At 40.3% G+C, this 21,118-nt stretch overlaps 1 protein-coding gene across 1 annotated transcript in view; it reads right to left on the reverse strand.

Moving 5' to 3' along the window:
- Positions 1 to 14,851, reverse strand: part of SMURF2 (SMAD specific E3 ubiquitin protein ligase 2) — a 67,326-nt gene extending 52,475 nt beyond the window's left edge. Inside the window, exon 1 of the mRNA XM_074921816.1 lies at positions 14,747 to 14,851. Within this exon, the coding sequence (XP_074777917.1) occupies positions 14,747 to 14,798 (52 nt within the window). The 5' untranslated portion in view covers positions 14,799 to 14,851. The remainder of the gene's footprint in view (positions 1 to 14,746) is intronic.
- Positions 14,852 to 21,118: the final 6,267 nt, after the last annotated feature.

Genomic DNA, 21,118 nt, shown 5'->3' on the forward strand with positions numbered 1-21,118 from the left:
CAGTGCAGTAAATTACTTTCTAATATCCTTGTTTTTCTTACTCTGCCAAAATACCAACACATCATAGATTTAAAGCAACAGCAAAATCAATTTATCCACAGCAGCTGGGCTCATACCAGTTTATTCAATAACCACATTTTTTTAAAGTCATATTTGCTGTTCTAGTCATTCTGTCCATGAATTCCTGAGTTTCAGCAGTAGAGGGTTGACCATTTTAAACAAACGTAATATAAGCTCACAGGGAGTGTATTCGAGTTTTTTAGGCAGGCCTCCACAGCTCTTCGAAAGATAAATCAGAGCAAAACAAAGTACTAAACGCCTCACACACACTAAAACATTTCCTCGTTTTCCCCAGGGCTTTGTGCATGCAAAAAACTTGCATTACTTTCTGTTTATAAATATTTGTCTGGACAGCAGCTTAAAAGGGTAGGGGCAACAGAGAAAATATGTAGGGGTTTTCTGTTTTGTTTGTCGGCTTGTTGATTTTGTTTTTTGTTGTTTTTTTTTTTTTTTTAAAAAAAACCTACCTACAGAGAATCTGGGAAACATATGAAAAAACTGTTTGTGTATGACATTTTGACTCCTAAACAAAACCTTCCAGAACCTAACTCTACATTCTAGATTACATAAATCAGTTATACAGATGCAGAAAAAAGTAGACGCACTCTTTTCAGTTTTTATACACTGCACAGAACTCCTACTGCACTTTAAAAAGCTCCCTGTGTTCACAGAAACACATAACCACACATCAGATGCTCTTTCGGTACTTCCACTCTTCCAAATACTTCAAAACCCTGTATAATCAACCAAAATATGAGAACGTATCCACTCCACTAATAAAAAATATGGAGTATTTACATTTCTCTCTTCTATTTTCAGGGGGCCATGGAGCTGCTTACTCATCTCCAGCATTCAAATCTGGCTTTGTTAATTCATGCTGAGCAGCGGAGGAAGTGCACCTGGACTCTTCCACCTGGGACTGACTTGGAAGGCCAGTCAGAAACTGTGATTCAACACGCAAAGGCCATTTACTGTGAGCAGGTTCCACACCAGCCTATGGTTATTTTCTGCTGCATTCGTTGCCAAAATTAAATTTAACTGTATTTGCCTCCTTGTAGAGTGGCAGAGGATCCCCACTAACATCTTTGTTCATAATACCCATACAACACTCAAAACAGGTTGATGCCTTGACTGGTTTCAGAGAGGAAAAAAATAATTGTAAAATAAGAGAAATCAAGAGCACAAACTCCATAGCCATAGGTAGCACAGTTTTCTTCTGGAATATAGATACAGGGAGGGCACAAACAACACTGCTAACACATGGTATGAATGAGAAAAGTCGCAGCAAGTTCCTAAAACAAGAGAAAGCAAAAGGCAAGAAATTTATGGGTGCAGGGAAAAACAACAATTTAGAGCAGTTGACAGTGATGTAGCAAACCTTCGTGAGAAGACTGCTGTGATGCAGTTCCATGCAGATAGGCACGCCTGCTAGGATGCAGTTACGCACAGGGCGCGCCTATCTGCAGGCAATCAGAGCAACTCTTTGGGGATTTGCAGAACATCCTCTCCCCACCCCAGTAACTGCTCATGTACTGCAGCCACCCTGCCCTTGCAAGGGGGGGCACGAATCTGAACCGCCTGCTGCAACCTCAGCTACAAAGCCAGTACCTGTTCTTCCAGGGGGGACACAGGAAAGGAACCTGGAACACAGAACAAGATCTTGGGATTTTAGGAAATGGAGGTGCAGGCAGAACAAATAACAGAATTGAGAAGCAGTATTATTTCATTGTCCTACAACAGCTACATAGCCAATCCAGTTCCCTGTAAAGGCGTTCTCGCAACTAAAAAGTCCTATATATATATATTTTCACAAGGTTTTTCATTGTAACACTTGAAAGGATGAATCAGATACTGTATTTCAAGTATTATTCATAGGTACAATTTAAGCTAGCCCTGAGTAATCATTAAAGAAAAATATTTGCCAGGAAAAAATAACCCAGAATATGATTCATTCACTTCTGAAACAATAAAACGGATCACTATAACAAAAATAACTATATTGTAAATACTTCAATTAAAAAGTTAAAAAAACAGCCAAATACAATGAAAAAAGCATGCCCTTAAAAGAAAAATAAACCCAAACATGCGTGTGTGTGCAAATAAAAAATCTCACTAGAAAAACGTAATTCCATGAAATACAGTTAACTACAGTTATCTGATGGAAGTTGTACTCTATTCTTTAGCTATTTAAGTTAATAGTCTTAAAACAGCAAACATGTATCTCACCTCTCAAACTCCAGCAACTCAGTATTAAGCTGAGAGTTAAACAGATATTTATTCCAGCGCAAAGGTGATGCATGTAGCGTGTATAGGAAGTAGAAACAGACCACTAGTTTTGCAAGGTCCAAGACAGCAACATCACAAGGCCTCCCCTAAACAACTCCCTGGGAAGTAGTTGAGGCTTTCACTGACCTTAAATAATGAAAAAGGGGATCAGCTGAAAAAAATCAAGTATTTAACTGCCCAAGCCTCAAGAAGGTGTGAAAATGAGCAGCTTTTTGGAAAAGAAGTCTTTGTAGGAGCAGACTTTGTTTCAGCCTTGTATCAAACACAGGGAGGGAGGAAGGGAAGTACTGTTAAGCATCAACAAGTAACACTGGACAAATATGAAAACAGTTTAAAAAGCTTACTTTCCTTCATGGTTAGACAATATTAAGTGTAAGTTTACTTAAAATGAAACCTTGCAGTTTCACACTGTATCAGTTAATTTATTTTTAGTTGACTAAAAAAAAAAATATCATATTATCTGATAGCACTCAAAACCTTCTCCACTTTGTCTATATATAGCCATTTTCGGAATAGGCCTCTAAAAGAAACTTCAAATAGAACATGATGCCTTTCTCTTGCTGGAGGTACACCTGCTGACTACACGTAACTTCTGATTTGTTTCTTCACTCTTTGGCAGACTCGTGTGCGTGTTTAATATCGAGAGTGAAGATTAAACTTTTTCACAGCACGGGCAACTCAGTATAAACAAAGCACAGTATATTATATCAATCCACTAACGCAGTAAGCTGTTCCTGTACAAATCCAGTAGTGACAAACTGTGTAAAATTAGAGGGCTCCCCTCCTCTGTAGAGAATTCTTTACATACAATGCAAGATCCATCAGAGTACACAAATGAAGACTGCCACGGCTTGCTTTCTCCATTTGACATTCAACATATTTGTATTGACTCTGACTAAAAAAGGTCAAATCTTTCATGCAACTAACCCATCAATAGCAGACAGCACTTATCTGAAAAAAAATATTAATTGTAACTCCAAAACCTTTGTGAATAGACGATATGTAGTTTTTAATGTTTCCTTGGGTAATTTACATCATTCCATTATTACCACATATTACTTAACAGAAAGCCTTCTGACCCTTTTAAAGCAAGAAAATATTAGCATTGATGAAGTGACCAAGACATCACATCATTTCTTAGAATCAAGGACTTTTTTTTTTTTTTTTAATTTCTCAAGTTTGGTAAAAGCTGAAGAATTCGTTTTGTTCTACATGTAAGGAGTAATCCTGATTTTATCTGCAAGCTTTTCTTAGAATTATGTTATGAATCATGGCCACTTAGAAGCCAGCCCTTAATTCCCTGTTTCTTCTATATACGATCAAGGTGATGAACACGTGAAGCAAAGGAACAGATAGGAGCAATTTTGGGGTGGGTGTTTTTTCCTCTTTGTTTTCAAGTTTCTGTCCTGTACCCAACCCAACTGCAACTGCTTAAATTCTTTGCATTTGTTATGCATCCTAAGTTCTTATAAAGCACCTCTGCTCTAGATGACAATTTCTTCCAAGTAACATACTCAAATCACTAATAACAGCACGTGCAGCAACAGCATTCCCAAGTTACAAAGCCAAGTGTTAAAAAGTTTGGAAACACAAGAATCCGGGCTGCCCCTGCGACCCTGTGTCACGTTCATTGCTACAACACTAGAGTCCGGGCACCAAAAGATCCCCAGCGCCTTGTCCTGCCAAAAAGTTGGTCTCCACCACCCACCCATTTGTCCTGGACAGTTCCTTGTTCCAGGTCACTTCCTTCTCCACCCTCATCCAACTTCTGAACTCTCTGCATTGTAGTTAATGCCTCTCTTCACACTGGGAGCACACCACCAAGTTTAGCATTAACAGGACAAGATCAACTCCTGTCCCAGCCACTTGTAAAAGCATGCACTAATTTTTACTAGACTGATAGAGGGACATCTGCCTATTACCACGCCCCTGGTTTGACAGCGTTCTTGCCCAAGAATAAAGGACTCACATGAACAAAGGATTTTAAAAGATGTGCAACATAATTCTAATCTCATTCTTGAAACTGGTTGAATTTTAACAGAATCTTCCCAAAATAAATTCAGCCCAATTTAGCTACTCAACATGAAAAATTTCAGTGTTAGCAGGCTGCTTAACAGCAAGCAAAAGATAGTCTTATAATGGGAAGCACTAACTATAGTTGGTGTTCTGAGCTCCAACTTGGGATTACAGATTCAACTATAGTTATAAATTCCACTGACAGTGGATAAAAAGTGATGTTCAGACAGACAAAGCAATTCAACACTGTGTTTAAATTAAATGGGGTAGAAGCCACTGCAGGAACCAGTGCTCCTACTCACCATGCTGCTGAAGCACAAACATAACATTCAAAAGGGTCAGGTTGACCAGAGACAATTTTTCTTTTCATTTGCTGCTACTCCATCACCATGACACAGGGTGGGTGCAAAGCAAGTGCATCTCCAGACTTGGGCCACTCTAGGGAGAACTGTTTAAATGCAGACAGTGAAGTTACTAAATTTCAACAAACTTACAAAAAACACAAAGCTTTTCAATGGGTCCAAAGTACTACCCAGTGCAGATTAAGTTACATTATGCTGATACACAGGAAATAGCTGACTTATTCTACAGGATGAACAATTCACCAGAGGAAAGGAACTTTCAGGAAAAATGATAAATATTGTAATGAGGAAATCCGAGGCACATATTCACAATACCACATTCAGATTTCACAAACGAACAGAAATTTCTGTAGGATCTCTTGGCCACCGAAACAAGTGAGACACAGATAAATATAAACATATAGTACCTCCCCAGACAGAGCAATTGCTTGCTGTTGGGGAGGGGAACCAAAAGCTGTATTGTCTATCCTTGTAGATGGGACTACAGAAATTCTAACCTCCTTTTACCACCATCATGTAAGACAGGTATTGGGAAAAAATTATGAACTGCAGGAACAGCTTAAGGAAGGGAGAGAATATTTTATGACAAGCCAGGCACAACATGTACCACTGAAAATTACTGCAAGTCACTTTTTCCTTAAAGGCCTTCTCTTTTCCTGTTGCAGAAGAAAGCAGACACCAACAACATTTTAAAATCATACTTTGACCCAGTTCTTAAGTAGAAATCCCAAATATGAAAGATCTTCACAAAAGGGACACAATGTTACACGATATCACAACTACAGGATAAATCTTGGCCACCCCTGCATTAAAATGATCATCAAGATTTAAACCCTTTAACTTTTTGACAAAGAGCACATATCCAGCTATTTAAGGCAATCCAGAAACATTGCATGGCATCTTGAACTTACAGATAATATTTGCTTCTGCAAGAACACGCAGGCATTTCCCCTGCGCGGCGGCATAAATTAGCTCGAACAGAGATCAACAGCAGTTTTTCCCTATTCCACACATCCAGACTTGACCAACAGTTTATTATAATGTGTGATACACTTTATCTGAAGATCTGTTCACCAACACACCTTGTGCTTTACCAAACATCCAGAATTGCTAGTTAGACATTTAGAAATGCCACCTATATGACCCGTTTGAAATTATGAAAGATAGCACTTAAAATTTTTACAGTTGTTCACAGTCTTCAATTACCAGGAGGCTTCTGCAATAGCAGAACAGTTTTTAACTTTCTACTAGAATCCTATAAATAAAAGTCCCAGAAAATTTCCACTTTAACATTCATTATACCCTTCTTTAAAGTTTGGTCAATTAATGTGTCATACATTGTGAACCTGGGCTTAAAGCTGCCAGTCATTTTTAATTTCATAATGAGTAATGCTGAGCAAGTGCTCTCAAGCATAGAGGAGGACCAAGTCCTTCACGTCCTTTTAAACAGAGTACTTAGCAAACACATATATTTTGTGTCTGTTGAAATATATGTATTAATACTAGCATGAAGAAGAGAAACACTTGGCATCTTCAGATTTCACGCTGAAAATGCAATCATTACTACTTGGCTAAGAGCAATATTGTAATCAGCAACATGAAACGCAGGAGAGATTTCTGTGTGTTTCAGTCCAAGTACAGGAACCCACATTTGTTTTCTGCTTCCACTATAAAGTGACATGAAGCCTGGTATAGTTCTAGTGTCTTCATGTCCTTGTGTCAGCTCAGCTCCTCCGGCCAGCTCTTGAATGCTTTTCACAGAATCATCAGGGTTGGAAAAGACTTTGAAAGATCACCTAGTCCAACCATGAACCCCACACTGGCTGCTCTCAACTCCCCCAGATCCCTCAGCGCTGGCTCAGCCCGACTCTTCAACCCCTCCAGGGATCCCGGGGACTCCCCCCTGCCCTGGGCAGCCCATTCCAACGCCCAACAGCCCCTTCTGCACAGAAATCCTTCCTCAGAGCCAGTCTAAACCTTCCCTGGTTTTGTCCCACTCTGTCCTGATTCACCTTTACAAATGACCCCTTTTGCCTCCGAATGATGACACCTGCCTACACCAGCTCCACCTTTATAAAGTTTCTTATATCAGATCTGATATCACATTTTAAAAATCAAGACACAAGTACTTATTTTGCTGCTAAACAAGAAAGAGGATACCTTAATATTACTACACCTAGGCACAATGCTATTGCTCATTTAGTCCTGCATACAGTCTTCTTTACAGAGCTATAAACCATTATTTTCATAGATACATCAGGGAAAATAGTGGGTGAGAGTTTTTTCACTGAAAATAACTATTTATACACATAATAAATTAACCATTTCAGACAATGAAAGGTGAAAATTTTGTGTTAAGACTTAAACTGAAGAATTATTTGTCATAAAGACACCTAAATGCTTGGCACAATTAATGCTATGAATTTCTAATTCCAGGCAGTTAAGCATGAATGTAATTCTATGTATTTTATCCAGACATGTTTAGTTCCTTTGCACACTTAAGGATTTTTTTTTAAACCAGCCATGTTCATAAGTACTCTAATCCAGAGATCTTTCTTCCTCCACCAAGAATAAAAGAGGATTTATTTTAGTACATTTACATGTTTTCCATGAAAAATAATTGCAAAAGATAGTAGACTACCTTTTTCTAAACTGAAACAGCAAGCTTTCACTCAGTACGCTCCATCCACTTTCTTCATGTCCTATGATACGCACAAAGCAGACGTTTCACCAGGTGCAGTTTTAGAAGCGCACAGCCTGGTCTTTATTTATATTATGAAGAAATAACCAAGTTGGCTCGAGTTTTCAGAAGATGTGTCTAGTATTACCAATGCAGATTCTCACCTTCAATTAAATACAAGCACAACTGCATCTATAATTGAATTTACGTATGCATCTATATATAAATTCCAAATCAAATAGTTAGGTATGTTAAAAAGAAGTATCATTACAGATATAATTAGTTATGACTCCATTTAACTCCATCGGTAATACTAAAATCTGGGTCAAGGCAGAATGAAAATGAGTGTATGTCCCTTAGTTTTAAATTATTTCACGTGATTAGTCAAGATACACCCCCAATCCCACAAACAGCCTGGCTATTCTGCAAACACCTGGCTGATTTAAGATACCACTCACACACACGTGTGCCAACCCACAACAGTCCTCCACTACACCCAGTTAAAAAAAAAAATTTAAAAATGAGGGATGAGAAGAAGAGGTTGATTTTAAATTGGATATATTCCTCAGCCCACCCCATCTGACAGCATGGGATGGAGCAGAGGGATGCATGTATCCCAGAAAAACGGCGCTGTGGGTTGGAAAGCTTTACTACAGCATTGTCACTCCAATGTTTGTGGTAAGATGGCACCACCCATGCTAATTTAAGCATGAATGGTAGAATCTGGGTACACATTTTTACTGTGACCTGTAAATTACATAGTCTGTACATGCTCTGCATATTTGAAACAACTTAAATGAATTCATTATAGAAAGGACGCACTGAACCACTTGACACTGACAATACCAAAGCCATGGTTGAAGTGACTCTCCCTTTCTGCAAGAAAACGATCCTTGGTGTGTTAAACACATACAGGCCAAGAGTCATTCCAGAAAATTAACAACAGGATACAGCCACATGAACTCACATACTGCTACTTTTTCTTTCACTTTCAGAATTTTGAAAATGAGAGTAACGCTTCATCTAAGCAATACTTTTTACTCACTTCTGGAAATATCAGTCCACCTAGTCTAATTTGCCTGAGCAACAGCAAAAAAAAGTATCGTCAAGTAGAAAAAAAGTGCCAAGAATCCACAGGATGCTAAAATACAGCTGATAGTGTAACACAAACATGGCATGTAAGAGAGAACTGAACCTGAATCATGCCAAACGCATGGAAGGCCCAGAACAGAACCATGTTTTCTGTGGATTTAAACTCAAGAGAAACAATGTCCATGGGCAGAAAGTCAAAGGATAGCGGCTCTAAATCCCAGCTTTACCTGGTTTATCCTTTTTACGATCTTAAGCATGTCTATTCTCCATTCTGTATCAGTCTCTCTACTTAAACTCAGATGATAATGCCTAGCCAATTTTGTTCTGAGCTTTGTTATCCACAGATGATTTCTTGAAAGTTAGAAGCATCCTTATCTATGCTTTCATTGAAAGCATTTAAAGTTTAAGTAGCAAGAGAAAGTCAACAGTTTGCTTCCTTGAATACGCTATTGCTAAATGTCCCTCAAGATTTTGATCCCCCTTCACAAATAGGAAACGTGCTTTGCTAATAGCAGACACGCACAGTAGCTACTTTTATATGCACTGTCTAACATTATTGAGATTAATCTTTACCAGCCTCTCAGAAGTCACCGGCATGATCTCAGTCATTGCACATGTCATAAGCATTTACATTTTATATATTAAAGCATGCACGTAATAGCCTGCATAGTAACGTACTCATGCCATTAAGCCAAGTCAGAAGTTAGGTCATCTTATTATTGTGAGGAGAGGAAGGAAGACACCTAAAGAAACCATCCACCTCTTTTAAACACCCGCAAAAAAGATCTGGCCCAATGGCGAGATGTCATTTTAAGTAAGATGACAAAACAAGGACACACTTCAAAGGCCATGAGATAAAACAGAACAAAACATTAAAAGCTGTCTTCTTTTAGGGATCAACCCATTCACCTTAAGGACATAAAGACAAATTGCTTTCATCTGGGGGTCTGAACAGATTTTCAGTGTCATTAACATACAAAAAAGAAAAAATAAAATAGAAAATAATTTGTCACCACTAGCTGAGTTACTCAGCTAAGTTCAGCTACACAGACAGACATTACAGGACAGCTTAAACTCTTTAAATGTAACTGAAAAGTACAATTAAAAAATTACTCACTATTTTTCCATCCCCAGGATTTATCTTTTATTCCCCACCCCCACCCCCCCAACAGCTTTATTTTTTTTAAACATTAACATTAGGACTGTCTGCAGATTTCCCATACGTCTCCTACATATGTCCCATATGTTACCTAAACATGTAAATCCTACTAGCTTCTACTCGATGCTTTCCCGATTCTGCAACCAAAGATGAACATTGGGCCTTTTTGCTCCTCTAATTGGAGCTCCTGTAGAACTGTTTTCCTAATATTATTTCCTCCCCCAAGCCCTTTATGATTTTCGTTTTCTTCGCCATCATACCCCATTATGTATCCTTGAACACAGATACCTAATTTTACACCAGATGAATATAACTTCTTTATAGAAGCTGATCCCATTGAAACAAGCAGTTGAGACTGCTCCATACAGCTGCTCAGTTGTTTATTACAATTCTTTGGCGTCTGTGCTATCCACAACTGATGTATATGTATATAAATAACTATATACTGTATATATAAAAAGCATAGATATACACACACACTTCATACTTTGATGAAAATATTGTGGGACAAGCATCCATCAGACCCTGCACAATCTGATTTGACACATGCCTATTGACTTTGTTATGACTGCACCAGTTTAATCCACCTACTATGTAATTTATTGATTCTGATTTCTTAAGTACTAGTTTTTAGTAAGTCATATGTCATTAAGTCAAATACACCTTACATGAAGGAACCCCATTGTTTTATTGTTGACCAAAGCCTATCTAACTATAGGCTGCTGGTAAAAGAGGCAGTCCTGCCCTCTTTTCAGCTTTTTGTGTGCATCCCTCTCCTTCAGTGCAAAAAACCCATCTTTTTCTTGGTAGGATTAGCTTTCAGCTCATCACATAGCTACAGAGTTGCTGGAGTCAACGCAAGGGAGGGCCCGGAAAAGTGGAGCCAGGGACTACAAAGAGAAAAAAGAAACAGCAGTCTGATTTTTAACTGACCTAAAACTGCACAACACTAAGTCAATGATGAAACCATAGCCTTGTTACTTAAAAATATAGGTAGCTACTTTATCAATCAGTAATCCTATGCCTACAATGAGTCTCTGCTACCCATAAACTTCAGTCCTGCTTCCAACGACGCTAATGAGAATTTAGAATTTAGGTTAACCAGTGTTTTCGACTGTATTCATTTAACAGATTTATCCACTGCAAAAAACTGTTTTGGAGATTCCACACTGTTTTGCAAAACTCAAGAATGTTCTGGCTTTTTCCGAATAACACCTGTCTTTCTCAGGAAATATTAACATCATAAGAGTTTCTAGGAACCGATGAGAAAAAGCAGCACCTTCGTCCTTCAACACCATAACCTTATAGTACAGTACCACCTTTGTACTGTAAGGAATGAATAGACAGTAAAATCAACAAAAGAGATAATAGGGCAGAAGATGAGATGCTGTCCATTTTCTACAACACAAGATCCAGTGCTTTTATTTCCCTAATTAGCAAACTCTGCCAGGAAACCTGAAAGCTTACAGTAAGGAGGAGGAAAACCAGATCCAACAACTCCTCAGGCCTACCTCTGATTCTTTACGAAGAACACTTCCAGTTCATTCCAGTTTTATCCGTGGGATATTTATTACCTCTTTTTATAATACAGTGTAACTGTACTTTGTGGCTATCAAAGTATCTTTACTTGTTAACTATTCTGACAAAAACACTAGCTATAACATATCAACTACACAAATTCATGCACTAACCTTTATTCAAATCAACTATTCTAGTACCCATGCAGTTTTTCAGACTTCAAACTGATTTGAAAATAAATCCTTCTACTTGATAAAAACAGCCCTGTGGACTTCGTTCCGATAACTGTCATTGATATCGTAACTGGAAACAGTCAAACATAACTATTCTAACATTAGTTCATTCACAGATTAGGACGTAAAATATTTACCAAGCAACTGAAAGCAATAGTAACTTCTCATTTTTTTTGAGGAATTTAAGATAAATGCAATTCAACGTGGGGCGTGGAAGAAAGAATAGTACATTGTGTCTGAGAGTACAGTGTATTTACAGATCCACAGATTCAACACAACACTGAGAAAAATCACAGTGAGAATGGAAGGGGGTGATGACTGCGCTTGCAGCTTTGGTACAACTCAGATGTACTCAGGATAGGACTAGATAAAACAGCGGTAAAAATGTCAGAGTTGGCGGAACTTTCCTTATATTACCGCTTCCTTGGATGGTGTGGTTACAAGCCGCTAAGATAAATTTTGGAGAAGACTAGTGCAACAATTCTAGGCTTTAGCTAACTTGAATTACACCGCCTCTATTTTAATCAGAAACGAGCATTTACACCTCACACTAGGAGTGAAGTGTCATCGGAAGGCATAATCTATGGATTTTAACCGTTATCCAGCACTTTTCTAGCTCAAGATTGTGCAAAATGCATTGACATACATATCACTAAAGAGTCAAGTGATATTTACAACAGATTACTACACCTAGGAGCAAAATAATAACCTTTTATAAGAAATGTATAACACAGATACACTGTAAACTAAATAAAAACTTACTAGAAGTATGCCACCGCTGTGGTTTTTCTCTGTTATGGAACCCAGACCTAAATAAACTGTTAAACACTTAGTGTAAAGGTATGCCAAACATTTCTCAGAACTTTCTTAAGGTCCCAACAAAGAATCAACCTTTTTTGCAAAATGAGGCCTAGGTTAAATATTTTATTTGGCTCCTCAAGATGGACTGAGAAGTTGGGCACTAGCTCCAGATCAGTTCTTGGACTCACATCAAACATTACCCTGTCATTTATCCAGTCAGTCAAAACAATGTTTTCCATCTAAACCTTTAATGTTTATGTCCTGAAAAACTGCTAATTGAATCCAGTTCTTGAAATTCATTTTTTAATCTATACCATCTAATTTAGAGATAATGAACAGAAGAGATAAGTATTATACAATGATTGCAGAATTAATCCTATAAATATTCAAGCCAAAACAGAAGACTGCTAGTTTCATACAGCCAAAGAAAATTAAGATTAAATAGCACTTGTCAGTTCGAGAATAAACTTTTAAAAACACTGGATATACAGATTCTTTTAATTCCAAACAGTTTTAGAATTCAAGAGCCCTCAAACTGCTTTTCCAATCAAAAAGGGTAATCAAAACCACGCAGAACACTTAAAGCTATTCCTAGGCAAGAACTGACAACATGTCAGCTGAATTAATAAAATTCAGTGTTTTTCCTAAACATGTAAAGCTTCCTTACAACAAATGACCTTATGTGAAACAACTCACAATTAGCTAAAGCATAAAATACCTCAAGCCCTTTTAGCTCGAGCAATAGGCCAATGTTTCATATAAATTTCCAAGTAACAGAACTGGTACTCAGCAACTGCAAGAGCTGCTAACCCTGGAATAGCCCCTAGAAAGGCAATTTTGCCAGTGTCCCGTGCTCTGCATATTCCTTTCCTAAAATACAAGACGACAAAAAACTCAGAAATGTTCCTTAAGATTGTACCTGCTTCTCTTGTGGGCTGACCACACAACTAAAACTCTGTATGTAAAACTACTGCCTATTTCTTGCTCACAATCACAGCCCCCATAACATACTTACATTATCACTAACACGATTTCATTATATGCTTAAACCTTAACAAAAATAAATATGAAACAAAACAGCACACAAAATCCAAAGGTGAAAGCGACAACTCCCTAAGCAGTACTTTCTATGCTTTTACATAAGGCTACAGACCATTTTTAATGTTTGAAAGATAAGCAAGCCTGAGCGCTCACTGCTCAAGAAAAAAAGTACTAAAGCACTGCATCAATAAAGCAATAACCTGAAGAGAAACCTACAAAACACTCTGTAAAAACAAGGCAGCACTGTTCCATGCATCAGTCCCAGCTACGCTTATTTTAAGTTTTATTTCTAAGTGTAATATATAGACACTCACAAATCTCTGTGAAAACTAGATTAGAGATTTAGTCCAAGTATTTCCAAAGTAAAACAAAAGCAGATACATTTTACTTTCCCTGTAAAAATAACATAAAAAATAAGCACCTCTCTTTATTTGGCATAAACTGGAAATATTTTACACGCACCTAAAGTAAATCTATCAGCTCTTTTAGTATTTTTTAAACACATTTGTTTTGCAAGCTAGTTAAATACACTATTATGCAGGGAAGAGAATTTACAGTGTTATCTATTATTTTCTAATTGCTTACCTTCACACACCGACACTTTAGAATACAAAATATCGTTTATCTGCTGGGGGATTTACAATACTTTGAACTAGCTCTTTTTCTTGGTCTCCTGTATTTTTATTTTTTTTTAAAGAAAGCTCTGGCAGAACGTCCAAGATTTTTTCTCCAAACCTATTTACCTGGGTTCTTATACGAAAAAGAACATGCTTTTAAGTATCTAAAACCAACTTATTTTTCTTCCCAGCATGCAGGTGAACAGTTTTTATGGTATTTTAAAATATTAGAGGTCAAGTGGTCTTCTGAAAGAGGGCAGCGTAAGGCACTTCACCAAACGAACCGTGTACAATCTTAACTGAGGAAGTTGGTTTTAAAAAAAAAAAAAAACACACACACACACAACAAACAAAGAGATCAAAACAAAGAGTGTGACAGTTTCTTTCAACTTTACACTGAGTAAACGAAGGGAGGGAAAAAAAAAAAAAAAAAAGAAAAAAGTTGGGGTGCGGGGAAGGAGGAGAAGGTGCCCAGCGCCTGAAGGTCCCCCCGCGCGGCTGCCCCAGGCCCGCAGCCCCCCGGCCCGGGCGGGCGGGCGGCCCGGCCGCCCCGCAGCCCCCGAAGACATGCTGTTCCGGCGGCGCGGAGCCCGCGGCGGGGCAGGGGGGCGAGGGCAGGGCAGAGCTCGCCGTCCCCTTCTCCCCGCCGCTCTCCTCCCGCGGCCTGAGGGGCTCCTCCGGCCCCAGGTTCAACCTCAAAGACACACGGAGGGAGCCCGCTCCCGCCCCTCCAGCTGGGCTCTCCTGCCCCGCTCCCCCGGCAGGCCGGGCTCCGCGATCCGCGCCCCCGAGCCCCGGCCGCCCTTCGCTTCCCCCGTGCCTTCCCTCCGCCGTGCCCGGGCGGCGGCAGGCCCCGGCGGCGCCCGCCCGCTCAGCCTCACCTGTCAGTCGCAGCTTGACGGGCCCGTTCCGCCGGGCCCCTTGGTTGGACATGTCCCCGGCCGCTCCGCGGGCTCGGCGCTGCCTTGCCCGGGGCTCCCCCTGCCTCTGGCTCCGGGAAGGGAGGCGGGGGGGCGGGGAGGCGCTAATGGAGTCGGGCTGGGCGCTCAGGGCAGCGGCGGCCGTCGCCGGAGGAGGAGGAGAAGCCCGGATGTGCCCAGCGTCGCCATGAGCGGGGCCGAGGAGGAGGCGGAGGAGCAGAGGCGGCCGCCTTCCCCCGCTTCCCCGCCCCCTCGCCCGGAGCCCGGGCGGCGAGCACAACAAAGCCGGGGACGGAGCCACCCGGCGGGCGGACAGACGGCCGCCTCCCCCCTCTCCTCCCCCGGGGAGCCCGCCCGCGCCCCGCCGGGCCGGGGGGAGCCCGCGCCCGGTTCCCGCCGCGCCCCGGGGCTCTGCCCGGGGATGCCGGAGCGGGGGGAACCGCGTCAGGTGGCGTCGGCGCTTGGGGACCTGCGGGGGGGTCGGGAACGAGGAGGGTGAAGTGGTGGGGCTGAGGGGAGCGGGAGGGGGCGACGGGACAGGAGAATCCAAGGTACAAAGGGGAAGAATTCAACGGGTGAGAATTCAGCGCCGACCCAAATGTGGGTCGGGGCGCGTCTGATCCCGGGCGGTATTTTGCAGGGATAGGGTGTGACAGGCTGGCCCTGGAAACTGTTAAACTTTGGACCGATTCACTTCTTACCTGCGCTTTGGAGAAATCAGCAGCCCCGTTCTGTGAGCTGCCGTTCTCAAAGTAATAAAAAAATAATAATAAAAATGCCTTGCATCCATGCCGTGTGGCCTAATTCAACTCCTGTCCTGGAGGAAAGGTGACTGATTCCAGAGCTTTCCCAGCACTGCAGCACCGGAGTGATCAGCGGAGGGATGTGATCAGTCACGGGCAGCTTTCTGCAGGGTCCAAAGAGCCTCGGGGTGCAAAAACCTCCCAGAAAAGCTACGAAGGTTGCCACAGTAAGGTTTACCTTAGAAGACCAAGCTAATAAACCCCATACCTATTCTTACTAACAACCCTACTAATATTCCGTACTCATTCAGTCGTGTCATTGCTCTGGCTTCTTCCTGTTGAGGCAACCTGTAAAGTATTATCATACAGCTAGTCATAGATTAGGATCCAGCTTACGGATCAGGATCCAAACATGGCACGAGAAGATGACCTGTGCTTCACAGAATTTACAATGCAGCTTCTACACCGCCCAAGAGGTTTACTTTCTGAAGTTACACGCACAGAGCTGAGGTATAAGCAAGTCTAGCGTGGTCCCATGGTGACAGAGCTCAGAGCTTGGGCCTCATTAAATCAAATCTGGGGCCTTAGAAGTGGGATGTGGTTCTCAGAGCTTTCCTCTCTTAAAATGAGACCCCTCCCCACAGAGAGTACGTGCAGGCTCACCTCTCCTTCCTCCCAAAGTGTGTCTTAAGCACCAGGTTCTTCCAGGTGGAAATTTTCAATGCTTCAGCCTGCTGTGGTGGCACTGCTGTTCCAATGTCACTTCACCCAGGAGCAGAGGACTCCTGGGATCCCTTCCTCGCACATGACTCTCTCTGTTGCCTGTGCACTTGCCTGTTTAACACAAAGCTAGCAAACGTTAGAAGCAAACCTTTCTTCACAGCCTAGACAGAGCACAAGAGGAAATGCCGATTCATTGTGTAGCCGCTATTTCAAGCAAGGAGAATTTGAAACAAGTCTGAACTTCATTTACTACAGAGCACAGACACAATATATCTGCTGATTTTACACTTATATGATGCACTGAAACAGTTAAAATGTTACTTTATAATAGTTACGTAAAATCACACACACCTCAAAGACATTCCAGGTGTCCTGATTCCTACATTAAAAAAAAAAAAGAAAAAAAGAAAAAAAGGGAAGAAAATCAGCCCTCATAATTGAAGGTCATACTATTAAAATTTCAATCTATTGCAAATTCGCATAGCGAGGTCATTATAACTTTCCTAAAATCAACTATATAAAGCAAATGGCTAATGGTTTGCAAATATTGCAACATTACCTGGCCGCTGCTGAACCGAATATAAAAACAAAACATAAAGCCACTTTTCTCAAACTTAACATATTTTTAGGTTACTCTAGATTTTTCCTAATATGCAATGATTATTTGTTTCTGGGGTCTTACAGTGCACTCTGGACCCAGCATTCAATAATTCCAATATAATGTGGCAAAAGTACTCCGTGTTATGTTAAACACAGTATTCGTGCTACATGATCTTTTTCTAATGGATAGCTAGTGTGTCAGACATTAATTGCAATGCCAATATTTTAAAAAACCACTACTGGGATTAAGTATAGTATTTCATTGCTCAGTAGGTATATGAACATTTTAATGCTTTCATTAAAAGTGTTTTTTAAAGGTCATGAAGTATAATTAGTTTCATACCGCTTTTCAGAAAGTAACTTGCTGAACTATAAATTTTTCTAAGATTTTTGGACAGGCTACTCACCTTTCAGTGAAAATAGTGTGATATATTGCAAGTGTTAGAGGATTAATTGACAGTTCTTGCATTTGGGTCGCTATATAAAATGCACTGGCTGCAAGATTGTTGCTACTGCCATGCCCTTTTTTTTTTTTTTTTTTAAATATGTGCAATATGTGATCGTAATTATTTATTTTTAAATAATCTATGTGACTTGAGCCTTTTTACTGATGTATCCAAAATGCATTGTTGACACATAAGAGAGTCCTACACGGTAGGTATGTATTTAATAGGGTGAGAGAAGAGGGGCTTCAGCTCTCATTAGCACCTGCAGGCATGGTACATGTCCCATTTAGGTCAGGACTATGTCCTCTCTTCACTAACATAGGTAGAAATGACCTAGATCAGGTTGCACTTGAATAGACAAACGCACCAGAGGCAAACTGCTCGCTTCTTCCCTTCTGGCTTTGTATAAACATTACAATGACTGCACCTTGGATGCCCTACAGATGTTTCTGTCCCATCGTATCTCCTAGTGCTGTAGAGAAATCACAGTTTTTATTCGTTGCTCCCCTTCATTGAGAAGCAACTTGCCAAGCAGAATTCAAGACGAGCAGCACCACGAGGGATCTGTGCAAGATGTGCAGTGAGCAGAGGTCAGAAAGCCTTGCAAAGCGCCAAGAGCTGCGGGGAAGGTAGGAGACCAAAGACACTGACAGTGCCTGGTGATTAAAGTGCTACTTTTCCACCAAAAGAATTCCACATGGATGTTATGATCCAGAGTTTCTTGTGCCAGTGCTATTCCCCCAAGTTCTTAAAATATTCTCAGATTAATGGAACAGATATCTTTGCTGATCCTGCTTTAGGTTTTAGAAGCCAACAGAGTTTACAGTAATTTTTGTCTTTATGCAGTTCCATTTTAAGGGTGAGAGGAGGTTTCATGCTTTACAGTGCTGATGGTGTAAGATAAACAAGCAAATATCATCATGAACTGCTGACAAGTGATCCGTGTTTCACTCTAGGCTGATATCATTGAGCAACAAATCCTTTCAAGATGAGGTAGCTAGCTCAGATCCGGAGGGAAGGGAGTGCCTTGCATCACCCCACAGCTCACTTTTGGATGACAGCCTTGCTGCTGGACTCAGGAGGGAGTCCCATCCCGTCTTCTTCAGCCAGAAGTTAGCAACTGAGTCGCAGTCTCAAGGGTTGGAGGAAATTTATGGAAAAGGGGCAAGTTCAGGCATCTTTAGGACACCCGATGGGGGTGTAGAGGAGTCCGTAAGGACAAAATAATTTAATAGTTGGTAGGATATTAGTGAGGTTTTGAAGAAGTATTTAGAAATACAAAAACTTCTTTTGTTCTATGGCTGCACAAAGAAAAAAGGGCTTTGATTTCTTTAATTTCCCAATAGGAAGAGAAAGAAGGCTTTGCATTCACAGATATTTCTCAAAGGATTTCGTGGGTTTGGGCACTGGGAAATGTGAACAAACATCTTTAACCAAATAGTGTTCATTTTCAGAAGAGGATAGCTGTAGTTAATTTTTTGGAGGTGAGGTCCTCTCCATCTTTAGAAACAGAAGAGTACGCTGGAAACTCATTTCTCAGCATGTGGTATGTGTTCAAAGCAAATCAACATGTAAGAATTACATTCCATTTCTTTCTGTATAGAGGTTTAATCACACCACATTCCTTCAGCAGTAATGAGAGCTGGCTGGTGTTGTATCACATTCTTCCCCCAAGCTTCTGTGATGATACCAAGAAAGCGAGAGAGTCCTACCCCTATTATTAAGCTTTTGTGAGTAAATTAAAATGCCAAAAATATTTTCATGAGACAATTTGCTAAAATAAAGATATTTAAAATTATCTAGATTGTATTTCTTTCTACTAGTTGTCATTTACTATATTTCCCAGAGCCTGTCATGGTTGAATTGTAGACACCATCCCTAGAGATCACGGAGTTAAAGACAGTTAATCAGAAGAGAATTACACCCCCATTTCCTTTTTCTCTGTAATGTACTGTCATTGTATGTGCAACTGTTAATACTGAATGCCTATTTTTGCCACCTAATGCTGTATTTCTGAGAAGAAGAGTATTATAGTAGTATACACCTAGGCAACCCCATTAAGATTTAAATTTATCTGGTCCAATTTAATCTCAAAAGAAACGAATTTGAAATATTTACAAAAGCCTATTCCCTTTCTTGTCACATCAACAATTTTCTTATTTTTGGTAAAGCTTTGTTAACGTTGGCAAAAAAAAAAAAAAAGGATTAAAAAGAAATTGTGAAGAATGATGAACATTTATACCACCAGTGTTTCCTCCCTCTTTCTTAATTTGCCTGTTTAACTCATTCCCTTTCAGAGCATTCCTATCTATCACTTTGCAAAACATAATTTCAAAGAAGTCTGAGTTCGTTTGCCTGCTGTGTACTTTTCACTAGCATGTACTATCTGTCCCAAGCCAATTTCCACCATTAACAGCAAGGGTCTGCAAATCAAGGACTTGCTTTATCGTGTTAATACAGTGCCTAATAACAAACAGACCTTATCCAAGTCAATGTCCCAACACACTACTCAGTAAAATCTAGTCATTGGCCTTGACTGGCAGTCTTGACCTGCTCCATCAACACCTTTGCTTACAATGGACATCATTCTCCTAGTCTGCCTCTTTGGCACAGGTTTTTCTTCTAATCCTTCCCTAAGCCAATAATAACTTCTTACTGTAGCAAAAATACTTCCTCAATTCATTGCAGATCCATCATGGTTTTGTCCTGTTCCTGAATGGAATTCTGTCCTCCATGAGGCTTTCTATCACCTGCTGTGCTGCTCTTCTGTACGAAAGGATCAAACTCTACTGAAGTCATGTATAAAGTGTTTCTTCATTTCAGAAAGAAAAACTAGGAATAGATAGTTTTGTTTGGTATAAGATTCCTTATTTCCCTTTGCAGTTTATGAAAATTATCAGACTGGAGCACTGTTACTACTCAGAGACAAGAGAGTTAACCCAGCAATGGAAGACATACCTATCGGAGTTGTATGATGAAGAAACATGTCTAGACAGGGGCTCTAAGACTCCCTTTGGCATGCAGAGACAACGTTTATGCAAGAGGTCAAGATTCAATCCATTTCTCAAGCTGGAGCTTGAGATGAAGCTTTTCAGAAGAAACTAGGAAGGAAATCTCCACCCATATGCTGGCTACTGAAAAAGGGGACAGAAGCTTGGAGCAGCAGACACCATAGTCCTCTGAGACAGGATCTGTCTTGGGGAAATGATGTGTCTCTGAAGGGAAATGACTGCAGCTGTGGCTACAAAAAAATGCATGAGCTCCCATATCACAGGATTTTCCAGTGGTTAGTCACCAAGATAACTCCTAAGTCCATCCATCCAGAACAGATTAGTAACTGATGCACAGATATTCCATGCAGTTCTTTAGCTATGTTATTTCCTATCATGACCTGCAGGACAGCACTATCCTAATGTGACTTAATAATAACAATAATAATAAAAAGCAGCAGATTTTAAAGAGACAGGCCTTGAACATGGAATAAAACATGGAATAAATAAATGCATTGTACTGCATTTTACTACTAGCCAGAGGCTAAAATTCACTTTCAGGAAGAAGTAACTCTATCATGAGAAACCGTGTCCTGGTACTTGGGCAAAAGACTGGACATTATACCCTTCTTCCAGCCCCATTGTCTGGCTCAAGCCAACACTGTTCTCTGCTGTTAGATGTACAGCGTCTCACAACCCATGACCCAATGACAGGCTTTGCACAGCATTTTTAACAGCCCAGCACAAAGGGCAAAGCCTAGCTTCAGTCTTTAAGCACGGTGAAGTATCTTAGGCCTAAAATATTTTCCCTGATTTGTTTTACATTCAAAA

Source organism: Athene noctua, chromosome 18 (assembly GCF_965140245.1).
Source record: "Athene noctua chromosome 18, bAthNoc1.hap1.1, whole genome shotgun sequence".
In the NCBI taxonomy this organism is placed as follows: domain Eukaryota; kingdom Metazoa; phylum Chordata; class Aves; order Strigiformes; family Strigidae; genus Athene; species Athene noctua.